This window comes from Emydura macquarii, unplaced genomic scaffold (assembly GCF_026122565.2).
Source record: "Emydura macquarii macquarii isolate MOO-44397 ecotype Brisbane River unplaced genomic scaffold, CSIRO-AGI_Emac_v2 contig_3122, whole genome shotgun sequence".
Lineage (NCBI taxonomy): Eukaryota > Metazoa > Chordata > Testudines > Chelidae > Emydura > Emydura macquarii.
The window spans coordinates 4,355,281-4,378,015 of record NW_027133259.1 but is presented as its reverse complement, the minus strand read 5'-3'; the positions used below and the strand labels follow the sequence as shown (position 1 = coordinate 4,378,015).

At 41.2% G+C, this 22,735-nt stretch overlaps 1 protein-coding gene across 8 annotated transcripts in view; it reads right to left on the bottom strand.

Moving 5' to 3' along the window:
• VWF (von Willebrand factor) overlaps positions 1–22,735 on the bottom strand; it is a 226,512-nt gene that overhangs the window by 15,552 nt on the left and 188,225 nt on the right. For 6 of the 8 annotated variants that reach the window (XM_067531091.1, XM_067531093.1, XM_067531095.1 and 3 more), the window contains 5 exons: positions 17,346–17,456; positions 11,704–11,887; positions 10,670–10,710; positions 6,832–6,948; positions 562–660 (listed from right to left, as the gene is read on the bottom strand). In XM_067531091.1, coding sequence (XP_067387192.1) covers positions 562–660; positions 6,832–6,948; positions 10,670–10,710; positions 11,704–11,887; positions 17,346–17,456 — 552 coding nt within the window. Of the gene's footprint in view, positions 1–561; positions 661–6,831; positions 6,949–10,669; positions 10,711–11,703; positions 11,888–13,211; positions 13,324–13,443; positions 13,657–17,345; positions 17,457–22,735 lie in introns of those variants that run through there. The other 2 variants (XM_067531098.1, XM_067531099.1) reach the window with 2 other exon arrangements.

The following is a 22,735-nucleotide window of genomic DNA, read 5'->3' as shown; positions in this document are numbered from 1 at the left end:
GGCCCTAAATTTGTAGCTTTGTGTTTCTCTCTTTTGAAGAAAACATATATATGAATATTTAACCTTAGTTACAATGGAGAGATTCTTAAAACAGAAAAAATTAAACCTAAATGAACTAATGAAAAAAGGTACATACATGATACTTCCTAAGACATGCTGGCAGCTTTTTAAAAAGCAAAGACCCTCTGATATTTAAGGGAATGCCAAACGTCCATTTCTGATCGCTGCTGGTAACTTAATGAAATAAATGATTAAGTGGTATTAAGCTATAACCAACAGGGAAACTGAATTCAAGTATCAATCCAGGGAAAGTTTAACTTGATTCATATGTTGTACTGACCTTTATCTTTTTCCTGTCTTGTTCATATTTGTTTGAATTTATTCCAAAGCATGGGATCTTTGGGCTCATACATCTCTAATTTCTTTGAAAATATTGTTTTTTTCAGCAGTCTAACTGTCTAACTGAAGAGGGGCAAAAGAATAGGTGCACCAGTTGCCTCAATTAAAAGCGTGAGTTACATTTACAGTTAGTTAACAAAAATGAGTATACTTAAAACAGACCTTCAGATACATGATTCTTCCATCTCTCAACCTGATACCACATGAAGTCAGCACACATCTCCCACAGCAGGAACCACTGGTTTCTACCATCCTGTAATTCTACAATACAAATACATTCATTTTGGCATTTTTTTGGTTCTCTGGGCTCCTTCACTCTTGTTCAAAAACTGAACATAAATTTTAGATATGCAATGAACAAAATGACATTAATCAAATCATCTCTAAAAGTCTTGGATGAGCATGGTCTAGTTAGAGGATTTTATAAAGCTTGACATTATCTCTTATGATGCTATTTTGTTGTACACTATGTGGATGATTTATGTATGTTACATTGTATAATGTGCAGACCTGATCCTGTGTTCATTGAAGTCAATGGCGAAACTGTGGTGCTGGATGAGGGCCATGAAGCACAAATGACTATAGAAGAACAAAACTCACTAAAATACTGCATGTACCATTTGAAACTTACATGCAGCATCAGACAAGACTTCTCCTTAAGGTCAACACAACTTTCAAAGATGCATGAGAAACCCAAATTAGGAAAAAAAGAGATAGGCAATTGGTGGACAGTAGAAAAGGAGGGAAGGTGGGAGGAAAAGAGACCAGGCCAGAGGGGAAGATTGAAGTATGGAACAGAGAAAGGTGGAATGAGAATGTAAAGGAAAGAGATGGAGGAGTAGCTGGAGGAGCAGGAAATGGTGAGAATAGCAGAGAGAAGGGGTGGGGCGCGAGAATCAAAGGATGGAGAAACTGAAAGATAAAATAGGGGGGATAAAGAGAAGTGGATAATGGAGAAAGAATTGAAGGATGGGGAAAGGAGCAGAGGAATGAGAGATCGATCAGCAGTGGATGGCGGAGAAGGCAGGTTACAGGCAAGAAAGAGGCAGAGAAAACCAAAAAGGAAATGGGTTAATGTATGAAGACAATAAAAGTACCCCACTACAACTTCTCCAGCTGCTAAACTTAACCAATAGCTGCTTATGATGAGCTGAACATTTTCAGGTCAACAAACACTTTCTGGATGAGCAGATACATGTATGTTATCCATATGTTTGTTTGAACAATTTTTTTTTTAAAAGGCAACATTTATGTTTTTACAGTAACCATTACATCATTAGAAAAAACACTAGGTTCTTTATTACTATTCAGGTGAAGTGGTAACCTTTCAGTTTATCTGCTAGCGAAAAGTTGAGTTTACAATGCACCTAGAATGGTTCACAAAATGATATGGATGAATAGAATCTACCTCACTTCCCAAAGTGCTGCATTTACTTACATAATTCCAATGGCTGAGCATAGGTTGATATTCTTTTGAGAGCACATACTCTAACATGTGATTTTGTTCCTTCTGGTAATGGCTTTTAATGGGGAATTAGAATGAAACACAGAGCCCCAATTCAGGAAAGCACATAAGCATTTGCTTGAGACTACTGACTTCGGTGGGACTAAGACTTTATCTGGGTGTACCTGAAAATTTCCTTTCATCGAGAAATAATGTTCACAAGAGCCATTGCAATAGGTAGCCTGAAATTGGCTCTTATTGAGACAACATCCACAACCAGGAAAATCCCATTCTACTTTCCTAAATTACAGATTATATTAACTATACTTTGAGGAAAAAACACAACAGTTTCTCCTACTGCAGAGCATGGGAAATTCCCCCTAATGAAGCAAACCCAAGCCAATGTCAATTTCCACCTCTGTTCTGGAAGATCCATTTATCTCCAGGTTGGAGTGGATCTGTGAACTATATTACTCCACGAAATAAAACGTTTATATAAGCAGAGATATATTTTCCTATTCTTCATTGTGCTAACGTCTATAGATCAGTTACAATGGGATTTTCACAGCAGTGTGCCTCCAGGCTGGAAAGCAGGATCATCCTTTAAATATAGACATCTACACTTAGGTAAATTATATATCCTCTATCTTTCCTTGGGTTCTGAAGTATGGAGAAAAATTCTGCCTAAAAAATGACATTGGCTGAAGATTGGATGACGTATATGTAGATCCTGGTGAATTTATGTATTGATGGCCATATAGCCAACAACCAGAAGACATGAGTTCTCTGCCATGAGTCTCTCAGTGCTCCTACAGATTGGACTTTGTTGCTTGACAGAAGAATATTTCCTGAATTAAATTTTGGAATGAACGTGATGACAGTGTCCAAATTAAAAGACACATCAGAAAGTCCAATGTGATCTTAATAATTCCCGAGAACCACAGCGTCTTCTTACAGAAAGGCATAAACAGTATTATTGCTGTTCTCTCCTTCTGAGCTTTGGATAGGTCCTGGGAAGCAGAAGAGGTGGGAAGGCATATAGCAGAGACCTAGTCCAGCTTTTCAAGAGGTCTGTCACACTGCATCTCAGGTCCTAATACATGGAGAGGCCACAGAGCACTTTATTGCTGTTTCCAGATGGAAAGCGGTTAATCATGAGCACACTATGCTGATTTACAGTGAATGAAAATACTTTTGGATGCAGGTTCTACTCTGTTTAGTCCCACTTTTGCCATGTAAGCTTTCGTGTTCAGTTCCCTCTTGATGGACAGTGCATATAGACAGGAAACTTTGCTCTGTCCAAGACAGGAGAAGTTGATTTTTGTCTCAGGGTTCAAGTTGATAGTGTTCTTGTTAATTTAGTTATGAAAGCCTCACCAGACATGATGACTGCCATGACCACAACAAGCCTATTGTCCATGGAAGGAAGAGTAGTCCAAGTCCTCAATAAATCACTGTGTTTCAGCAGTTGGATGCTCTGCTCTCTCTTTTGTGGTAACCATATCTTGGATTGAATTGGGACCTGAATGAGTCCCCTCCATCATTTCCATCTGGCATCTGATGTAAAAAGAAACTGTGCCTGGTTCACTAGTGGGTGAATCCCTTCAAAAAAATCTGATTCTGTGTATTCACCAGTTGAGAGAGTATAGACAATGGCGTCTTGACCTCTGCCAACAGATGGGCTAGGGTGAGACATGGAATGGATAACAGGAACTATCAGGTAGGGCTCATGTGAACTCAGGCTCACTGAAACATATCCATGCATGAGATCAGTGTTCCCAACAGGCTTCGTGAAGAACTGGATTGTTGTTTCAGTAACATCACTTGTTTTCCTTAATGGTCATCTTCATCTTCTGCTAACATTCTTTCTGAGATGAGACCTTGCACCCAACAGGATTCATCCTCAACCCAGGCCTACATTTGACTCCTCTTGCATGACATGTCTGTCTCTATCCTAAATCCAAGTAACTCCAGAAACCCTATCACAGAACCCATGTGTTGGTTTCACTCTCTCTGTACAAAGCCCTGATCAGAAAAATTGTCCAGAAAGAGATAAGTGAATTTCCTTTTTCCTAAAAGCCAATATTAATGCTACTATGATCCTGGAAGAGTCCCTGGAAGCACATGTACAAGCAAAGGGCAACGGTTGGATGTGGGGGGGAAGGGGAAGTGACATACATCTGCAAAATGGAAAAATTGTCTGTGTGATGGTTAAATGGGAATGTGAAGATAAATCTCCTTTAAGAACTTATTCTGATTCTCTATTAATTATGGACTCTCTGAGGCTAGGAATAGGATGAAGACCAATCCTTGTGGAATGAATTATGTCACTGTGATCTAAAGTAGAATGACACCATGCATTGTGTCCCAGCATTTCCATGGGCTACCTGAGATTGGGACTGGAACAAGGCAGTTCCTGTGATTCTTGCACAACTCTATCAAGTATTTTCTCTGAACAATGTCTAGTGACAATATTCTGACTGACGTTGTAGTAGCCATTTGCTCCCAAACTGAAAGAAGGTGGCCCCAGTCAGGGGTCTAATTCTAGATAGGGAAGATTGGGAGTCATGCAGAATACTCTGGGGGCAACTGACGGCAGCTACTGATCTTGCCTCAGCACCCTGCACTTTTTCTAGCTATCACTTGCCAAGTGGTATTCTCCTTTGTTGTACTTCAGGGACTGCTTCACTTTGCCATGGAACCTGGATTCCATTCTAAAACGTCTAGCAGAAATCAGAATTGTAAATCTACTTTTCTAATGACTCTGTGAATAGTTTCCGCTTTCCATAAAGTTTCTCACTAAGAAAACTGGGAATTGATTTGCCCGAACATCTGATCTCAAGGACAAAAGCTCTGGGGCTATATCTGAGTGGAACAGATTTGTGTCCCACTCTCCTTTTCAGAAAGAAGCCATGAAAAAGGTGATGGGAATTTTAGATTGAGAATGACCATAATTGCAATACCCCTATCAGAATTGCTTCTGACTGCATGAGGAAGGACTTAGCATGTCAGATGACAAAACCTATTTTTGGTTTATTTTTGGTGGGCTGAGATTTTTCATGCTTAGAGGAGGCTGAGACGGCACCTGCCCTGATTTCGCTGCCTGTGAATGGCTTGTAAAGTGAGTAGACCATTCATTCAGGTAAAAATCTCCCCCAGTTAGAAAGGCCAAGTCCCTGATCACTAAGAAAGATAGCCATGTTTATCTTCCATAGTGATACCAGGTTGAATCAGGACTGGGTACTACTGATGATTCTTCTGGCCTTATAAAATGGAGGCTAAAGACTCTAGAAAGAAAAGAAATGATGGACCAAAAAGGCCATTACTGCCCACGTGTTCTTCCACATCTGGGCTGCTCTCCACCTTGACACTCCATGTCCAGCTGTTGCTGGGAGGTGGTTGAAGTCAGGGGAGACATAACAACCTGCACCAGCAGTGGGAACAATAACCTGGATATCAGAGTGCAATAATCCACAACAGCAGCTAGGAAGGACAGCCGAATATTTAGGACATGGTGACCCGGGGTGGCAGCTGGTCACAACAGCCCGATACTCTCTCAGTCTTTTGGGTGTTGCAGGAAACGCTTCTCCCAGGTTCATGAGGAGGATACACATCTTCAGCTTGCCTAGGGCAGCTGCAGACTTCCTAAGCATAGCTTTACAGTCCTCAGAATATCCTCTGGTTCTGGGGGAGTGGGCTGGTTTGCATTTGTTTTTGCTGCTGTTTGTTTTTAACCGATATATTTTATTATTTAATCCCCCAGCTCTGATCCCAACAGGTGACCTTCCTCCCCTAAGGAGGAGGAGTTCCGTTTTTCTGTGCGTACACGCAGGGATGCACACTCATGCCCCAACAATCAGCACGGGTCTGTGGACTGGTCTCTTCTGCGTTGATCTACCATGCTGCACTCTGAAGGTGAGCAGGGGAACCGTAGCTGATTTTATTTATTTATTTTCCCTTTCGGAGTTTGTTCCTAGGATCCTGCTTCAGAAGTGGGAGTGAAATTGGTCTCGGAGGTTGACTAGTGCTCTCCTGATGCTCAAAGAGGCTGGGCTTATTCACTTGTCTCTCCTACAGGGGCCCCTCCTGGGTCTCTCGGGGAAGGTACTTGGGTACAAATATAGAGACGCTGGTGAATCTACCACTCTCTAGTGCAGGGGATGCTCATGGGTTAGAAAGGCCTGTGTTTTCCCCAGAGGCCCCGATGTGGGATATCCACTGAGAGGCCTGTAACAGAGGTGGCAGCAGGGGGAAGGAGCTGGGTCCAAAGGCCCCTTACTTTGATTGAGATGGAGAACTGCACCCTGCCCACAGAGCCAGCCAAGCTTCCCAATGAAACACTCAATAAAGGGGAGTGAAAAAAGGAGACTTGGACTTCTCTTTTCGCCTGTGGCTTTCTCGGTCTAGCTGTCTCCCTGCACGGGCACCAGCTGCCACAAAAGCCTCAGAGGGGAAGCGGAGCTAAGGGGACAATCTCCCGAAAAGACAAATACAGCCCTGGGAAGCAGCTGGGAATTAGACAGACACATTAGTAAGCTGAATTGTTAGGCAGGAATTTGAAATAAAGTTTGGAATTTTTGTCAGAAAAGCTCTGCCGCAGGAGAGGTCTGGCTGAGCCGCCAGCTGCTGTGGGGGCAGATAAAACTGTAGGGAACTTCAGGGGACAGAGCACTGCTTGCTACCAGTGACTGAAATTCTGGGTCTGCAAACAAGCCGAAGTACCCATCGTAACAGACTTGTGAACCTGAGCTCAATCAAGAATTAAATGCTTTCCTGAACTGGGGCTTTATAACATCATTGGGATGTGACCTCTGACACAGATGCAGAAAGATATAGGACCACACTTTGCCTTTCTTTAGAAAAACTTTTGGGAAGGGGAACAGTGAACGCAGGAGACTGAGGTCGGGTTGCATGCAATGGGTCAGGTGACCCTATGACTGCATAGATTCACAATCAGGAAGGTCCTGGATTATAGCATTCCCACTCACCTGGGGGCAGGGTTCACAGGTGATTTTTCCACATGTCAGTTTGTATTTCATGGACAGCCCCCTCTGTAGGCTGCAATGACAATTCGTACATTGATCCAACATCAGGCGTTCCCCTACCTGAAACATTAGAATCAGTTTGAAATGTTGAGTGATCATCTATTAAAACTCACGAGAATAAGTAACTTCACCTTAGCTTGAAACTGACTGGCTGAATCTTGCATTACTGTGCTGGGCTGAGGATAGTAACATAAACCTTTCTGTCCCCAGCTTCAGAGGCCCAATTTAGGTTCATGTTTATATCATCACACAGATACAATGGGATGAGGCTGTTTTTCAAAGTAGTTATTCCTAACTAGTTGATTTATCTGCAGCCAACCATCAAGAATTCCCCCCTTCTTTTTTAAGTGCTATCAAGCTAGTCAGGAAGAGGAGTTCATCAAGTTGAGATGCGAGCCAGGTGAAATCTTTCAGATGAATAGTTTATTAGCCGAAAAATGCAGTTTCAGTTGACCCAAAACTATTTGTGAAGTTGACAAAAAATCACCAAATAGTTTCAGCCACAAAGAAAGAGTTTGGGGCTGGATTCTTAGATACACATTTCTTACAACTTTTAGCCCAGTGGTTAGGGCACTCACCTGGGAGAGGAGAGACTTGAGTTCAAGTTCCTGCTCAAGAGAAGGGATGAAAACCTGGGACTCCCACATCCCAGGTCAGTGAACTAACTACTGGGCTAAAGATTACAGTACCCCCCACTACAAACCAATGGATAGATAACACTTTACCAACTCAAGCTTGTGGCCTTAGCACAGGACCTTTTTTCCCTCTCTTATTTTAACCTTGTATAGTGAATGTTCGTGCTCATAAATCTGAGAGGCTAATAGCACTTGATGGATCCAAGCATGAAGCCCCACTCATAACTTTTCCTTGTGAGAAAGGAAGGGAGAGGAAATATCACGTGATAAACACTAATCTCCTTGATTATTCTTAACTCTGGAAAGTGCTCAGATATCACACTGATGGGCATGGGACAAGAACCTACACAGAATCCATAGACCTACAGAAGTAGTCAATCCTGAATTGCAACATCATTCTTGTTCTACTTCCTGGTACGTCCTGAAAAAAAGCCCACCAGTTGTTCAACATGGAGTGATGTTTTTGTGATGGTGACTTGCTTCAAATGAATTAACTTGTGCCATTTATGACCATAGTCTATTTGATTCAGGCCTCTTAAAGTAAATGGCTAATGTATTATACAAAGTGCTTCAGTAGCAGTGGGGTTTTTGCATCATGTTTAGTATGGAGGAAACCACTAGAAAGCTCAGTATCCAGGGAACAATGTACTCAACTATAGATTCCCCACAGGAGGTCATTCTAACCTGCTAGAAATTACATTTTTCAGTAGAAAAGAGTAGCAAAAAGTTTAGTTTATGTTGAAATCAGTGTTATTTTGGGGGAGAAATTTACATTTACAAGAGACAAACTAGAACCAACCCCCCAGATAACTCATGCCCCCAAACTTTTAGGAAGTTTCTATCATGATCCAAAGTTTGCAACATAAGCTGCATCTGTGGTGTTTACATAAATTTCTGGTGGGATCAGCGTGTGAATGGACCTTGACAGTAAATTTCTGTCAACAAACAAAACTTATTGGGGGGGGACTGAGTAAAATAATGCAGATTTATTTTTTCCATTTATGGAATACACCTATCAACTATTCTCCAGACAAACTTATAATAAAACAACAACATCTGCTAACCCGCTATTAGCTAATGCAACCAAAATAACCCCCAGTAAAGCTAAAAACTACTCTAGTCTCCCTCAAACATGACACTCAATAAAAGCCTGGGAAAACAGATGAGTGTTACAGCTAATTCCATTTGGTAAATACAGCCACCTGCTTGGAAGTCTGCATTTAAAGCCTGCAGCATTATTTAAAACAGTGGAGCGAGTGCAATAGACCTGCTGGAGTATAATACTGGTAACCAGATACAAGACAGAAATGTAAAGGGATTAAGGAAAAACCAAAGGCCACAATAATCTAACAGATCTGTAGTAAAAGATTCCAAACTTGGAACTATTCACTGAATGAGTTAATGGAGGAAGTTTTCCCTTGATACAAAATGAAACACCAACTCTATTTTTAAACAATGGTTGTACTCCCAGAATGAAGTTTTGAAATCCAGGAAGTATAATGTCCTGGGGATACCTCATCTTGATTCCTGACCAGGACTTTGGAACAAACACAGAACAGTGACCCCAGAATATCTATCCCAACTTTTATACTCTGCATGCTGGGACAGGACGTGGAAAGTACAGAGAGCATTGTGGGAATACTCATACAGGGTAACACTGCCGGCTCTGCAGAACGCCAGCACTAAGCCTATTCAACACTCAAGTGTCACCTAAGCCCTCTGCACACATTGCAGAATTAAGACCAGGTTGGATTAAATAAATGGCTGATTATCATATAGAACAGTAATATATTTTGGATCTAAAAATTGGAAGACAAATCTGTATGGTGCTGGACAAAGAACTAAGATGAGCCACTCATGTAAGGGACTTCAGGTTTAGGCTAGCAACAACACACAGGTGGAAATGCATTGTTTAGTTGCTGCGCAGAAGACCAGTAGGCATCCTAGAATGCATGAGAATGTAATTATTATATTGCATTACCTAGGGCCAGGATTAGGGTGTGTATGGAGTACTGCAGCCAGGTTTGGACACTATAAATCCCTAAAGGGGTGCATATATTCTAGAGAAGGTAAACAGGAATCAAAGAAAGGGAGCATAGTACAATCCTGTCACCTGAAAACTCACCTCACAGTGTCCTGACAGAAAGTCAGTGTTACTCTGTGGATTTCATTCTGCAGGGAAGGAAATCCCTTACACAGAAGGAAGGAATGTTATGATGACAGGGATAATTCTGATGACAAATTTATGCCTACATAACATGAAGAACAAGAGACTGAAAAGGGTTCTTATTGCAGTGTAGTAGGTTCCTGAAAAGGCCAGAGAGTTTTGGGGCAAGTTATATTTTAAATAATCAGCAAGAGGGAAACTTGTGGACACCCCTGGAACTTAGACATTAAAGTTTAGGTTAAATACATGGAGATGCTTCTTTCCCTCGAGGGCGATCAGCGTATTTGGAATTCTCTGTTACTACAGGTACTGCCAGAATGTGGATTTATGAAAACAATGGACAACTACTAAGACTCTCCAAAGATACCTTTGGGTATACATGAGATCAGATGCTTACTTCTGATCATTCTCTCAGTCCTGCGTGGGGTTAAACCAGCCACTAGATGTGAGGTCAAGAAGGAATTTTCTCTCAAGGCATTTTGTCAAGGACCTTGAGGGTGAGAAGGGGTCAAACAGTGAGAAGTACTAAAAGCTAATAAGAGTTCCCTCTCCACCCAGATGCTGTGGTGAATGCTTTCTTTCCTGTTTCAATCTGCTTTAACCTCTGGGTGGGGTGAGAGAAGTTTCTCCTTTCTCTGGAATGAGCAGGGATCATCTATCACCATATCCCTCACAATCTGTTTCCTGTGATTATGGTGGTCAAAGTACTTACACGGCCCCAGTCATCACATTATCCAAGTATTTCTCTCAAAGAGGTGCCCAAGGTCATACTGGGCATCTGTGGCACAGCCAGGAATTCAACCCAGATCTCTTGAACCCCAGTCCAGCGTCTAACCATAAGACCACACTTGAAAAAATCTGAGTTTGAGGAAGATGAGTCTGTAAGTGGTATCTACTAAGTAGCTAATTTATACTCTCCAAATTCTCATTGAAATATTTAAATATCTTAGAGTTATTTGACATAAGAATATTATCTTACCCCGATAACAGTGCCATTCAGAACACAGCCATGTACAGGTTCTGGAAAAGAAAGCAAATATTTATTAGTTACCTATGGCACTGAAATAAGTTTGACATATTATAGGCTTGATTCAGCATGCCTTGTACAAGTACAATTTTCACTGATGTCAATGGGCGCTGTCCTTGTGTGAAGATGGCAAGATGTGGCCCGACCCGTACATTATACCTGCTAAGGGACCTAATTTTGCCAATGCTGTCTTGAATTCCCCTTCTGAATCTTCCTGAGCTGACTATTTTTTCAAATACATAGCATGAAGTCCCCTACTGTTCAGGCTTCCCATTTACAGAAGGTGCTTTGACAGCAGTATTGACAACTCTCATGATTTCGTCAGGAGTCTCATGTTAATTATTGTTTTCCTGAACGCCCCAGCTCCTGGAGTGAAGTCGATATGTGATGAATTCAGCCTTTATTCTTAAAGAAAAAGTAAGTATCTGGCCCTCGTGGCTGTGGGGAAAGCTTCAAAATGTGACCCCACGGCACCCTAAAGTCTCAAAAAGAAGAAGGCAAATAAAAAGAACACCAAATCTATTATTTTCACATAATCTCATGATTTTAAAGCCAACCTCATGATTTTTGAGCATTTGGAGTTGGCAATACTTTGACAGCTGCTCCGCGATTTGCAGAGTTGACCATTCCGTCTTTTCCTCTCCACTTTCACTTCTCTCCCCCCCACTCCTACTCCCCACAGCTTCTTGCGCCGAGCGTCTCCCTACACCAAGTTAAGGAGCAGATGACAGGCAGACAATGAGAGTGACCTGGGAGGAGGAGGTAATAACATGGCCACATGTAGCGAATTAAATTTGAATTTCTTCTTCAACTACAGACAGGGCTGTTTGCTGCAGTTTGTATTACAAACATTACAGGATAACTTCAAATTACATTTGTTTACACCACCTGCATTCTGGAAGCTCCCAATGTGAACTACAAAGTCAGTGAGCGTGCCGCAGAAACCAAAGCCTCCGATGATACAGTTAGCCGTTGTGAAACCTTACCGCACCGGCACGAGGGACAGCAATTTGTTATCCGGTCACAGCGCAACTCCGATCCTAATGGGCAGGAGGGTGTGTCCATGTGAGAACATGACACATTCCTTTTCTCCACAAAAACTTCATCGTTCACTCGGACGCACTTGTTGATAATGCAAGGACTGAAGGGGGATCGCCACTCGGTGCCGACCTAAGCGTGGGAGATTGCAAAAGGATTAGGAGGAGTTGGTAGTGTTTGCACAGAATAGAGAAGAGGGGGTACCAGAACAAACCCAAGGTGACAATCTATTTATATTGTTGGTCACAGACCCAAGCAGTTATCCCTAAGCTTTAACTCCCAGAATTTTCAGCAAGGTCCATGGTAACCTGCTGTCACCACACCATTCTCCCAAAATCCTGATCTGTGCTGTGAGGAATAGACTGCTGAATAGATTACAGAATTTAGGGGTGGCAACAACAGAAATAGGATAAATTTAACTGCATGAAAAATAAAGAGGTGGGACCAAGCACTGTGTGTAGAGGGACCAGGTGTTAGATGTAACTATGGCAGATCTGTTTCTGATGGGCCCTGTGGGAAGTCAGACTTACAGCGTCCGAGACAGACTTTGGTAACATGTTTTGGATGGGAGGGATTTGTGACTGGAGAAGGGGGTCAGGTCCTTCTTGCTGCGTACAGATGGTGGTGCTTGCCACTAGGTGAGAAAGCGTGGGACTCTCAAGATCATACTGCTAGGGAGGGAGGCCACCGCAGGCCAGAAAAAAAGGAATTTCCATAGTTGCATGATGGGAGGAGGTGCTGTCAGAGACCAGGCCAAAGTTCTGGCCCTGTGCAATCCCAAATTTGTCTAGTGAAAGCATAAACCACGGGATTCTGGGGCTCACTGAAATCTAGCATTTTTTAATGTTTATACAATGCTTTGAAGAGCTAAAGCACTATACAAATACTAAATATTATTATGGCTATAATAGTAAGGGTACCAGATAGAATTGGGACTTCCCACTGTGATTGTAATCCACGCTGGAACAAACATTAACAGTGAAGGAAGATTCGCTATAAGGAAGAATCATTTCAGAACCTTTGGAGGAGAACTGAAGGTGAATTTGACTTTCCTTCCGTGCCAAGCGCAAGCAAAGAAAACGAAGGAGCGATGCTACACATCAAGTGATGGGTGCCACAACAAGGTGTGTGTGGGTACTGGGAGAGGGGAGTTTGCATTCGGAGAGCAGTGGAATGTGTTCCCTGAAGAGAGACATTTTGGGAATGTCTTTCTTCCTTTTGACTTCTTGGAAAAGATCTAAAGGGCTCATTCCTGTAAGAATGCCAGGAGACTAACTCCCAGTGACAAAGGTCCTGATTCAGCACGGTACTCAAGCACTTGTTGAGCTTTAGGAATGACAGTGCTTCTTAATGGGTGATGAGGAAAAGCCCAGCACATTGCAAGATTTCATTTAAATGATATTTTCCCCCATTCGCTCTGAGACACATGATGTGGTACATTAAAAAAACCCATCAAATTAAAATAAATGCATAATAAATCATTCCTCATAATTACAGATTAAAGACCATGAGCTATTTTTAGTTTGTGGCTTTTTTGTCGAGAAAAGTCGCCTTGGCTCTAGCAGAATCTATAAAAGATAAGTGGAAAATATGTCCAAATTAAATATATTCATTAGAAAAAAAAAAGTCGGATAAACACTCAAAGTCTGATTGTCATTTATTCAAAGGCCACTTTACACAACTCTGGCTGCTCACAGGGTCTTTATAATGGGTGTACATGTAACTTACTCCCCCTTTACACTGCTAGAGTGATGTCAAGGAGACTCAGTGCAAACGACGATCGGACCCTCATTGTCTAATACTAACAAGACCATCAACCTTCAATGTATGAGACACTGGGGAAATTAAGTCCACTTTTTTCTGTCATCTGATGAGTTATTTCAGTGTTAAAGGCAAATGTTCTGAAAAGAGACACCATTATACACATCAGTATATATGGATTCAATGGTTTACCTAGGATCATAGAAAATAGTAGATGCAGTAGAAGACCACAGCATGTTTCTTGATTTGTAAAGCAGAGACTGATTTCAGTACTTACAATTGCCCTCATTTAAAATGCGTGTGGGGTGCGGGTCAAGATTTTGAGCTGATGTGTTATTATTGTTATTAAAAAGGAAAGAAGCTGATTTCCTTTGTAAAAATGTAATAAACAGTTAACATTAAATAGTTGCTATACAGCAATGTGTACAACAGCAGAAGTGGTTTAGAAAATCTGTTTTAAACTAGGGAAGAAAAGCAGGAGGAATGGAAGATCTGGCATTCTAATACATTTAACTTACTATTTTTCTTCCCTACTGTTTTGATCCCCAACCGCTGCACAGGATTAAGCAATTTAATGCTACTAGGGCAGGCAGAGGCTTGCCAAAGCTCTCAGGGTTAAGAGCAGAACAAAATGATTAGGTTGAAGAAAAACATAAATGAAGGGAAAAATAAAACTAGCGTCCACTTGCCTTGCAGGCTAATGGGATAACTGCTGCACGTTTAAATAGGGTCTGAGGTTTTTTCATTGATTATTTAGTTATTTCATATTTTTACAGCTATTCATTTACTATTGAACTCTCTGGAACAGTCACAAAGAAATTCTAGTCGATGTGGTGCTGAAAATAAAATGTTATTCTGAGCAGAGAACAAGTGCAGCACGGGCAACCGCAGCACTGGGTTCTTGCTATCCCCAGAAATGTGTTTCAGCTCTGTCTTGGAGCTACCCTTTTTAGTGGGGAGAGAGAGAATCCACTCACTGTCGAGACCTGTCCCCAAATCTGCGCTGTTTGCCAAAAAAGAGTTTTGTTTTGACGTTTTCAAAATTATATGTTTAATGGGCTTTCGTTTTGAAATTTCATGCAGTTTTTTGGGGTTATTTTTTTTATAAATTGTTAAAAATGCTTGAAATTAAATTGAAATGTGTTCAACTCAAAGTGGGTTGGGGTTTTTTTTTTCAATTTTTTGATTTGCTGAAAATTTGAAAAGAAAATATTCTTTTTGGTTCATCCCAAAACTGATTTTATTATTCAGTTTTCAGAATTGCCAGCAAACCGAGAAATCTGTGATTTGCATAGTTCTATCTCCATCCCCATTCAGTCCCTGGCATCATTGAGTGTGCCGGCTGATAACCAAATGTGATGTCCTGCTTGAAGCAAACTGACACCAGCTATTCAGTTCAAACAGTCCACTACACAGACTTCATATGGTAATATCTTTCGGTCGCATCTATCCTGGGACAGTTTGAACTGGAAACCTACAGATGAATAAGTGTGCACAGTGCTTAGTATTCTGTTACCAACTCCTGAGCCATCCATAGTCAAGTTCAAATCTTATGTACACAAAAAGACAGAGGGATGGTCCTTTAGAGTTTTCTAATATTAAACAGTGGATGTGGGTGTTTACAGCCAGAACTGACTGAGCGTTTTTTTAGTATTAGTATTTAGTATTTAGAAAAACTCAGTTTACATCATTCGACGCCCCACGTTGACGGACAGCAGACATTAGCAGTTTAACAGCTCTCTGATGCTGTTAAATTCCACCTGATCTGCAAGAGGGGAGTGTGTGTTTTTACAGTAGCTCAATGTCATTCAACCATGCTCATCCTGCAGGAATGTTGAGGCTATCGGGCTGCACGTTTTATAACAAAGTGCTATGACTTCAGGAACGTAGAACCATGTGTGCTGACACTGTGCTTTAGTGTTTTGTCAAATTTCAGAAGCACCAAGGAATATTTACACTTTTAAAGGCAAAACCCCCAAAATATTTTATGTTAGAATGTGGGGGAGAGAATCATTAGGGACCCAATTCAGCAAAGCACTATGGCATATGTTAAAAGTTAAGCCTGGGTTGAACTGTCCAAATAATCAACTTTTTGGTTTGCTGGACAAACGAAAAACATTTTTTTAAATCGCTTTGGATTGACACCTTTCCCCCAGCCCCACAAAATCAGGTTTCTCAGCAAAACAAAACAATCATTTTGACCCAAAATTAAATGTTTCATTTCAATGTGGAGCATTTTTAAAGTGCTTTTCTTTTAAATTAAAAGTAGAGGAAATTTGGAAATGCCATTCCAAAAACTACCACAGGGAGCTGAGTTCTCCCCTCTCCATTGTGCCCTACGGGGCATTCATGTGGGAAAGGGGAGAAGTGGGTTCCAGTCCCTGGTCCAATGAATATTTCATTATTTTTACAAAGTGGAACAGCTTCAGCAGGGCAACTGAGAGAGACTCAATAGAACATCCCATGGCCCAGTGGGGATAAAGGGGGAAATCCAAGTGGGGTAATCCAAGTTCAAATCTGTGCACCACATCATTTGGATTAGAGATTTGAATTGATAGCCTCCTGCATCCCGGCTGACTGCTCTAACCATAGGTCTACAAGGGGGATTCCTCTGCCTCTGTTTTGTGAATGGCAGCCAAGTTCCCTAGCGACTCTAGTTTAGACTTTTCTTTGCATTTTGCAAGTGTGGCAAATTTGCAAACAGTTTTGGTCAACCTGAAACTGCATTTTTCTGTGAATAACTGATTTGTTCAGAAAATGCTGCCCACCTCTGAGTATGGGTGTAAGTCTCATTGGTTTTAATTAGATTTAACACATGCTTACATTCTTTACTGAGTCAGGGCCTAATGGTTCACATCCAACCACTAAGCTATTTTTGAGGCAAGGGGGCAAACACCAATATTTTGCTGAATAAATTATTTGGATTTGGATAGGTTATCCTATATTCAGGGACGTGTAATGTCTTCCTGCTCCTTTCTTCTTAGTGCCACTAAGAGGTGGGATGTTTTTCTAAAATATACAGAAGTGATGGGTTTGATGCAGGAATTAATGTGTCACGTTCTGTGGTCTGTGTTATGCGGAGGTTGGATTAGATGATCATGATGCTCCTTTTTTGTCATACACTCTATGACTCTAGAGTCCAAACCAAGTGCATAATCACTGGTTCCGGTTAACAGACCCTAAAACATTAAGATTAAGAGTCTTTAGTAGTCTGAGCACTGGATTAGAAGATACAAATTCCTGGATTTTATTCCTGGCTCTTCTATTGACTTGCTGTTTGACCATGGGCGTGTCACCAATGCTACGTCCACGCTACAAGGCAGAGGTGTGCTTCCCAGCTCGTGTACACATACTCATTCCAGCTCGATGAGAGCTGGTGCGAGTATAAATAGTAGTGTAGTCACGGTAACACAGGCAGCAGCAGCGGAGGCACTGCATAGCCGTGCTGAGTACAAATCCACCTCCACCCTGTGGATACGTACTCAGCACGGAGCCCCCAGTGCTGCTCCTTATACTTAGACTTGTGCTGGCTCTCACTTCGCTCACGAGAGTAGGTGTATGCAAGCTGGGAATCACCCCCCTAGCTCGCAATATACATGTAGTTTTATTCTATCTGCGCCTCGGCTTCCCCATCTGTCAAATGAACATAATAATACCCCTGCACAGGAGCATTGGAAGGTTTAATTTAAATTTTTAAAGTGCATATGAAGATGTGAGCTAGTACTACTACAACTAAACTAAACATGGACATGAGAAAAATGTTTTAGTCCCATCTCCTGAACAAGGAGGACTGGGCACATTGTTAACAGCATGTAATTTTTAATCTTACCTCATACAAATTAACATCTACATCTCCTCTAGACCATGAGGTCTGCTCTTCACACACGGTCTTCTGACATTTTCCACAACACTCCCCTTCTCGGTTGACATATTCATATCCCTATAAGAAGAGAACAAGCCAGTGATTGTAGTTATATCAGAAAGCCAGAAAAGACAATGAGACGTTTGACGATGATAAATTTGCAAGACACACTTAATGTTAAGGTTGTCACACAGTACAATTTCTTATTGTACAGTTCAGTTTAAACAAAACTATACGGACACAGGAACTGCTGTAACAGAACAGACAAATGGTCCAATGGTAAGTGGCCAATATTATGTGCTTCAGAGGAATGTGAAAATCCCTCATAGTTGTGCAATACTATTCATTATGGGTGGAAACTTCTGATTCGTTTACTGAAGCCATTGAATTTGTCTCACTGATTAGAGTAACTACAACATTATTCCTATTCATGTCTCCAGTCCATTTTGAATCTTACCTAGGGCCCAGTCCTGTAAGGATATGAACATCTCCAGTGAAGTGCTGAGCACCCTTCCTTTGAATTCATTGAGAGTTGATGGTGCCTAGCAATTTGCAGGATTATTATACTGTTAATTGTTATTATTATTATTACCATTATTATGTTGCAAGAACGCTGGCAGGCTCCAAATAAGGGTCAGGGCAACACTGCACTAGATTCTGTGCAAATCGTGCAGTAAAAGAGAAAGAGATCCCACCCCAATGTGCTTAAAATCTAGATTTGTGACAAGGTTTAACAGACGGTTGAGACAAACAAACAAGGAGGGCGGGGGAGTATGAGGTAACATTAAAGTGAGCATGTTTTGGTCCCTAACCTGTGAGTTTCAATAATATCCTGCAGCAATGAGTACCAATGGTTAATTGCATGCAAGCATTTTCTTTTATTCAATTTAAATTCATTGCACTTTACACTGTCCTCTTGTTTTGAGGAAGAGTAAGTTGATGCATTCCACTGGCCTGCTGCTCTTATTTTATATAACCATCATTTCATTTATTCCTTGTCTATGCTGTAAAAGAACTAGCACGGTCCACTGTGCCAGGACTTCCCAACCCATGGCATCTCTCTCGCAGATTAATTCTGAAGAGATGTCCACTAGCTTGGACCCCATGGATTGGGAAAAATAGCAGTAAAATCTCTCCGACACTATTGCCCAGTGGGTAGGGCTGTCCTGAGGGGGAGGGAGGGAGGGCCAGGGTAAAATCACACTGTGGGGGCCCTCTTAACATTTTTATACAGGTGAAATCTGGTTACAATGAAGGCCAAGGGCAGCTGCAGCCTGCAAGTTAAATATCGATAGTGCCCAGCTGTATCACTACAATGTAGTTATACTATATATTGTACTTCCAATCCTACGTATCATTATAATGAAGTTTAAATAATTTAAAAAAACCACCTCACCGATCACAATATTTTCTCCATTTGTGTCTGTCTCTGCTAGTGCTGGCCAGTGTATTCTCAATAACAACAGGGCCACTCCTTTGCATTATTTAAACCCATGACTGCAAAGTAAACCGGAACCGAAGGGTTGCACCCATTTAAAGCCAAGGACACTTCCAGTTCTGTCCCCACATTGAGTGCGGTTCTGTGAAAAGCTAAAGACTTCACTTCCCAGGTGCCTATGGTCTCACTACCCTCAGTGGATTTTTTTTAAATGTAAGTACACATGCGTAATACACACGCACACTCTGATGGGTGCTTGCGAAGTATTACATCTGACACCATGATGTCGAAGCGCCAGGACTGGGGCAGTCACCCCCTTCGCCGTACCCTAGGGACAGCTCTGCCACTGTGAGCACGGGAAAGGGAAGAAAAATAGCAGTACATCTCTCTTCTCCCTCCCCCCCTTATGTCCCATCCAATCGCAGCGCAGCGCCTCTTCTGCCTCGACTCTTGCTTTCACAGCACTAAGCTCTCAGGGAAGGCTGCAAAGAACTGTGGGATTGGATAGGTCTTGGAACAAACCCAAAGTCAATCCCAGGTGAAATAAACCTTTGAGACTTTTCAGTATCATTTCCATCTCATACAAAACAAACCTCCATCTATATCACGACAGCCATCTGTTCTTAGGAGATTTTTTTTTTTTAAATGATTTTGCTCTGCTTTACAACTATTCTGCAATAAGAAAATTTAAGACAAAGAGCTGTTCTAGCAGCACCATGGTTGTTAATCAGAACTGACAACAAAAAGGAGGGAATTCAAAGTTAAGAGTGAATCAACAACATTTCTTAATATGTTCAGTCATCTGACTGGGTTTACACCCAATAAAAGGTGGAGAGTTATTCAGAGTTGCTATAGCCAATCTCCTCTGTTTGCAGATAATTGCTCATGAAGCAGAAAAATATACTGGCTGACAATTTCACTGGTGATTTGGCCACTTCTTTCCTTCATAAAATAACCAAGCACACTGTAAAACACAGGAGCCTCTGGTTAACTGAAAGAAAGCAATGATTTTTATTTCTCTGTCTCTGGGCTTGCAAACCATTCAGCCCCATAGGACGGAGAGCAGTTCTACTTTCAGTACTGAGCTGGCAACATGATGAGCTGAATTTGAGACAAGGACTAAAATATTAAATAAGCTCAGTGCCACCTTGCACTCTGGTTTTGCATCTCTCAAATGGATGGCTGCTTTTTAGGAAGCCCCTGCGTGAATGTGGGAAACCTTGACCCCATCACTCCAGTCCCAGCCACAGGTAATCCTGCCAACGTCAATACCAGCCTCTTTTCATGGACAGCCCTATCGCTGTACCTGGAAGCACGAGCCACCTTGTGTAATGTATGGGGAATATCAGAGTGCAAAGCCGATAGATCTTCTTGACAAACAGATGTATTTAACAGAGATATTTGGAAAATGTTTTGTTCTCATGACAAATTTCAATTAAAATACATTTTGTTACTGTTTTTTGTCATATTTTTTCTTTGCTGGTTTTCTTTTCAGGTTTCCACTGAAAATGTTCAGTGTGAAACCAAAATATTTTTGCTTTTCAACAAAAATGTTTAATGCAAACAATTTCTTTTCATAAGAATTTCTGTTTTGCCAAAAAAAAAAATTCTGTTAAAAACCTTCCAACGGGATATTTTCCTCCAGCTCGAGTATTTAACTCAAAAATTCAAAACAGCCTGATGAGGAGTTTATGTGAACAAATTTTAGCCTGTAGATTCTACAAACTATTTGCAAACAGACTGTACATTTGATCCTTTGATATTAAACTTCCATAACTGGTCACTGAAGCATGGCTTCTGTTCCTTTTTTGAAAGACTTTTATGATGTCTTTTAATATTAATATTTTAGGCCTTGGCCATGCAACATGATTCATGTGAACAGACCTCTGAAGGTATTGGGCTTCATGCGGGTACAGAAGTTTGCCCACGTACAGCACAGTGGAAGATTGAGTCTTCATTATCTGAATTTTGGTTGTGTGTGTGAAGTTGTGCTGCTGAATTTGTTATTTTGCATTGCTTCTGTTTGTTAAATGTATGCCAGAAGCATCTAAAGCATGCGGCAGATATTTTTTATCTTTCTTATAAATTTAAATACACAAATAAAAATAAATTAAGAAACTGCTTCTGCCCAGAATTTATTTAGTTTCTTGAATAAATGGATCCTAGCTACAGGGATTCTGAAATTCACCTTCCATGAGCCATTTGAACAAACAAAACTTTGCAAGATGCAAAGAAAACAAGGTGAAAATAGCAGATTTGAAATGCGATTCAGAATTCTCAACCATTTTCATGAATACATTTTCCCCCAACTACTGGCCCAGCTAGAGGTGCAAATAACATCATGGTTCCTTGTGGGACTGGAAACTGAGTCAGATCCTCCCTCCATTGAGCTCTCCTCTACAGTATAAAGAAAAAAGCTCTTCAGTAAATAAAACTAAAGTAAAGTAAATAAAATAAAAAAAACTCTTCAGGGGACACATAAGCCAATTTCTTTACAACATTAAGCTAAGCGCTCACAATTACAAAGACAGCTCCTTTTTGTTTTAAGGCACAAATGGGTGCAAGTTAATTTTTAGAAAAGGAAAATATATGCTGAATCTCAGGAAAAATAAGCTCTTTTTTAGTCTCTGTAATAATTTCCTAGAAGAAGTGATGGAAACCTGTCTGGGGATCTGAAGATCAATTGGATAAAGAATTAGAACATGTATTGCTGGGAACAACCCTCCACTGGACAGTGTGTGGACAAGATGATCTATCATATATCTACACTGCCCCTTCCCTAGGCTTCAAAGCCTGAGCTCCAGCCCAAGTCCAAATGTCTGCACAGCTGTTTTTAGTGCCGTAACGTGAGCCCAAGTTTGTAGACCTGGGCTCTGACTTGCTGCAGTGGTTTGAAAACGCAGTGTAGACATACCCCTATGGGAACCTTGGATACTACTGTGACAAGTGCCATGTAAGCTTCTGAATAGATTGGATCAGACAGATTACAGTCTTTACTATCTCTATCCTCCATCGTTCTTGTCATGCATAGATGCAACACAGTCTGACACTTTTTGTTCATGTTTCTACTTCCTGCACTGACTCAGCATTCTGCTAGTTCCCCTGTTTTCATGGACCCATCTTCTGTTTTGTTTTTACCCCGGCACCTTGGTCTTTTATACATTTGGAGCTCAAATTCCAAATAGGGATTCAAAACTCAGAATGAGCCTGTGGTAAATTTCCTAGCGTCTGTCACATTGACATGAAGATCACTGTCTATGGATCTGAACAATCTGATTACCCTGGGAGGTAAGGAATAATGAACACAAATCATCCTTCACACTTGAGCAGGTGCACACGGCTGACTTGGGAGTAATAATAAGCAGCAGCTGTGGGGAAACTTATAAGGGTTTAGTTACACCGACTCTCTCCGCCTGCACAAGTCCTGAGACAGAGCTGGTCTCAACAAGGGAAAGTGACAGCATACAGATAACATCACAGGAGAGAGAATATTCACACTCTGTTGAACTGGAGTTAGGTTTGCAATAAACATAGGAGGAACACGAGTTAATTCCATGCCCTTCAGGAGTGACAGAGGATTTTACACTCTGATTCATTGACTATTTAAGGTTATTAAAGGGATCCACGTATTCTGTGACTTGGCATATTTCCACATATTCTCTTTAATTCTAACTTTCCGCAAGGTCTGGGAGCTGCTGCACAGTTCATCCTCAAGTGGCTGCTGAGTCTTTGCAAACAGAAGAGAGACTCTTTCAGCTCCCTCTTTAGCAATAGGATGGAAAAGACCGTGGAGATCATCCCTCAAAATAGGGACTTTTCTTTAAAAACCCTCAATGTTTGGCATTTAGATAGCATGGGGATGGATATATCAGAGAGTGACAGAGATTAAAGGGATATAATCAGAGACTGAGAAAGACAC